This window comes from Hermetia illucens, chromosome 3 (assembly GCF_905115235.1).
Source record: "Hermetia illucens chromosome 3, iHerIll2.2.curated.20191125, whole genome shotgun sequence".
In the NCBI taxonomy this organism is placed as follows: Eukaryota; Metazoa; Arthropoda; class Insecta; order Diptera; family Stratiomyidae; genus Hermetia; species Hermetia illucens.
In genome coordinates this window covers 171,427,202-171,429,843 of record NC_051851.1, presented here as the reverse complement: position 1 = coordinate 171,429,843, position 2,642 = coordinate 171,427,202, and the positions used below count along the sequence as shown (strand labels likewise).

The window sequence follows — 2,642 nt, the reverse complement described above, 5'->3', positions numbered from 1 at the left end:
GCCAACCATTACCGAGTTATGTAAACCTCTAGAGATATATTAGGACCAATAAAACCAATAAAACACATTCAAATTGCAAAATGAACGTAATTACCGGACAAACCATTTTCCAATCTAAATCCAAAATACATAGCTGTCCGCACTTCAATTACGGAGTTAATCAATTGATCCCTAATCATTTGTTTATCGGACTGTAAATAGCCCGGCAATTGTCCAAACAACCTCATATCATGCCTTGTTTCTAACCGCACTCTTTTTTCGAAAATGTCTCATTTATAACCCTCTCCACTGGCCATAACAATCCAATCCATTTTCCAGGCAAATTCCCAGTCATTAAACCAACCAATTTCATGTCTTTATGTCCGCCAGTAATAGCTCATAAACATTCTAGTACGGACAAGGTTCGGAAGCAACACAAAACAGGGGGATCGGGGGTTAACAGACAGTCAACCCGTTAATAATTAACCTCGTTTTAAGTGAAATGGAGGAACCGATTTAATCCGCCGATTCTCCCTTTAGTGTGGGAGAGGTGATCAGGGAGGTGATAGTCGAAAGTAGGAAGAAGTCCTTCGGGATATTTGCAACCATTTTATTTTCCTTATGAACAGAAATTAATGTCCTTTCTATAGTTTCGTTGCTTAATGTCGATTATTTGAAAATTTAATTAGCCAAAGCCCCCTCAGCTACAAATTGCTGATTTTGTAGAGGAATCTTAGCGTAATTAATTGTCCTTAATAGTCTAATTGATTAATAAATGTTTACACGTGGCGGCACTTAAGAGAGACACGGACAATAACGATGGGATCGGAAGGATACCCTTTAAAAACTTAACACACTTTAAAATCGATTTTGCAAGGTTGCATGGTCAATAAATTCGTATAATCCTGGTTTACCTCAAATATTAAAAACGTGTCCTGTTCCCAGGACGACTTCAGGCACCTCGGGATCAATCGGCTTCATTAGCTCTCCACTTTCCAGAGCAGCACCTTTGATCACTCAAACCACGATAGTGGAAGCACTTCTTGCAAAACCTGTTCGACACCATATAGCACTCCATGGCAAGGTCCTCGAAATCTTCTCCTGACAGTGTAGGAAGCGGGATTGGACCATCGAAATTGTTCCCGAGTTCTTGAAGCAGAAACCTTATCGATGCATTGCACATTATGATCCACCTGTGAGTGCGGTACACTTTTCCCTCCACCAAAAACTCCATATCACAGGTTTCCAGAAACGCCTCGTTCTTCAGTGTTTGCAGGACTTCTTCCCGATGTTCATATATCGGCGGGGCGGCGAATCTGCTTGGGGTCCTATTCACTCGGACCTCAATGCTAATGTCTATTTGAACCTGTCCTTCTTTAGTTAGATATCCTTCACTTGGATCCAAAACGGTTTCAGTGCGAATCAGATGACTTACATGCCAAAGAGCGTGGGGATGAAAAATCAGATGATATTGTCCGGTTTGACTGACAACGCCTCGAGTTTGATTTGCCTTTTTAAGGTAAAAGGACACTTTAGCCTGGACTTCCGCCCTAGGGTCGCGTTTGATTAAGACGTACAGAGACAGCCAATTCTTGTTCTCTTCGCAACATCCTCGTGGATAAAGTTTGATAGTTCCCTTGATGTCCCTCGCATCGAATTCGCTTTGGCAGTAGAGATAGGCGGAGTATGGTCTCAGAGTCATTTGGAAAAAGTCAGTGGAAGTAAACTTCGCTGTGTGTATTTCGCGAGTGATATGATTCGGCATTTTGCTTCCCTAGTCGTGTTGCTTTGCTTTCTGATAGTTTAGTGCACACTAACTCGACAGAGATTTATTTTCGTAGTGACCGATCCCTCCAAAATTGCTGCAACAACATCTGGGGAATAGTAAAAAGTTCGGTCCCTCTCTAACCTTAGACATAGAAAATTCAAGAGAATACCACTACCTACCTGCCTTATGGGCTCCACTTATGTTCAGGTTCTGTGGTGATCCCTTAATGGTTTGTGTAACAATTTTTCACGTTTGGGAGGTATCAACGACTTCTACCGCAAACTTATCACTGTCCCGCTAATGTGCTTTCTTTTGCACCTAGTGAAAGTGCGGACTTTGAAGCTAATGGACAAAAAACAGTATAAATTATGACGGATTACACTTGTTTGCACTAGTAGGGGAACTCGGTGTCAACTAGTAAAAGTTTTCCGATCAACTAGTGCTAATCAGCTATTCAACCGATGTACATTGGAAACGAGAATAGCTAGCCTCCAGTGAAACGGAACTCTTCTTTGGCTAGAGTGCAAGCGTCATTTTTAAAGTAGAAAAACTGATGAGAGTTCCGTTCAAAGTCATGGGAGATGCTACCTCATAGACATTTGATGTAGGTCGAAAATTGTGTTTGAAGACCGGATTGAAAACTTTTTCTGAGTGCTTAATCGAGCTCGGTGATTACTCCAGGCTTCCTAGCATTCTAGCATCCATGATCGTCGATCTGATTCCTGGGGACTTCCTTCATTCCCATCCAGCTCTCACTCTCAATTGTCTCATGGTCCCAGAGCCGTTCGTTGGCTTCTCCATTGAATTCCATGAAGACCACCTCTTACACGTGGTTCGATGAAGACACCAATAAACGGCTCTGGGATCATTAGACATGTTCACATAAAAGTTGACG

The 2,642-nt window shown here is 42.1% G+C and overlaps 1 protein-coding gene across 3 annotated transcripts; it reads right to left on the bottom strand.

Annotated features, from left to right (window-relative positions):
• Positions 1-575: 575 nt before the first annotated feature.
• Positions 576-2,211, bottom strand: LOC119651961 (speckle-type POZ protein-like). 3 transcript variants are annotated; one of them, XM_038055823.1, is made up of 2 exons: positions 1,923-2,211; positions 576-1,853 (listed from the first exon to the last, which is right to left on the bottom strand). In XM_038055823.1, the coding sequence occupies exon 2, from the start codon at positions 1,742-1,744 to the stop codon at positions 947-949; it is 798 nt and encodes a 265-aa protein (XP_037911751.1). In that variant the 5' UTR covers positions 1,745-1,853; positions 1,923-2,211; the 3' UTR covers positions 576-946. The 3 variants fall into 3 exon arrangements, with proteins under 3 accessions (XP_037911751.1, XP_037911750.1, XP_037911749.1); XM_038055822.1 differs by having other exon boundaries at positions 576-1,883; positions 1,927-2,211; XM_038055821.1 differs by having other exon boundaries at positions 1,927-2,211.
• Between the last annotated feature and the right edge of the window lie 431 nt (positions 2,212-2,642).

Bases quoted from the DNA above. Each gene is read 5' to 3' on its own strand.
- LOC119651961 (XM_038055823.1), bottom strand. From the start codon at position 1,744: ATGCCGAATCATATCACTCGCGAAATACACACAGCGAAGTTTACTTCC.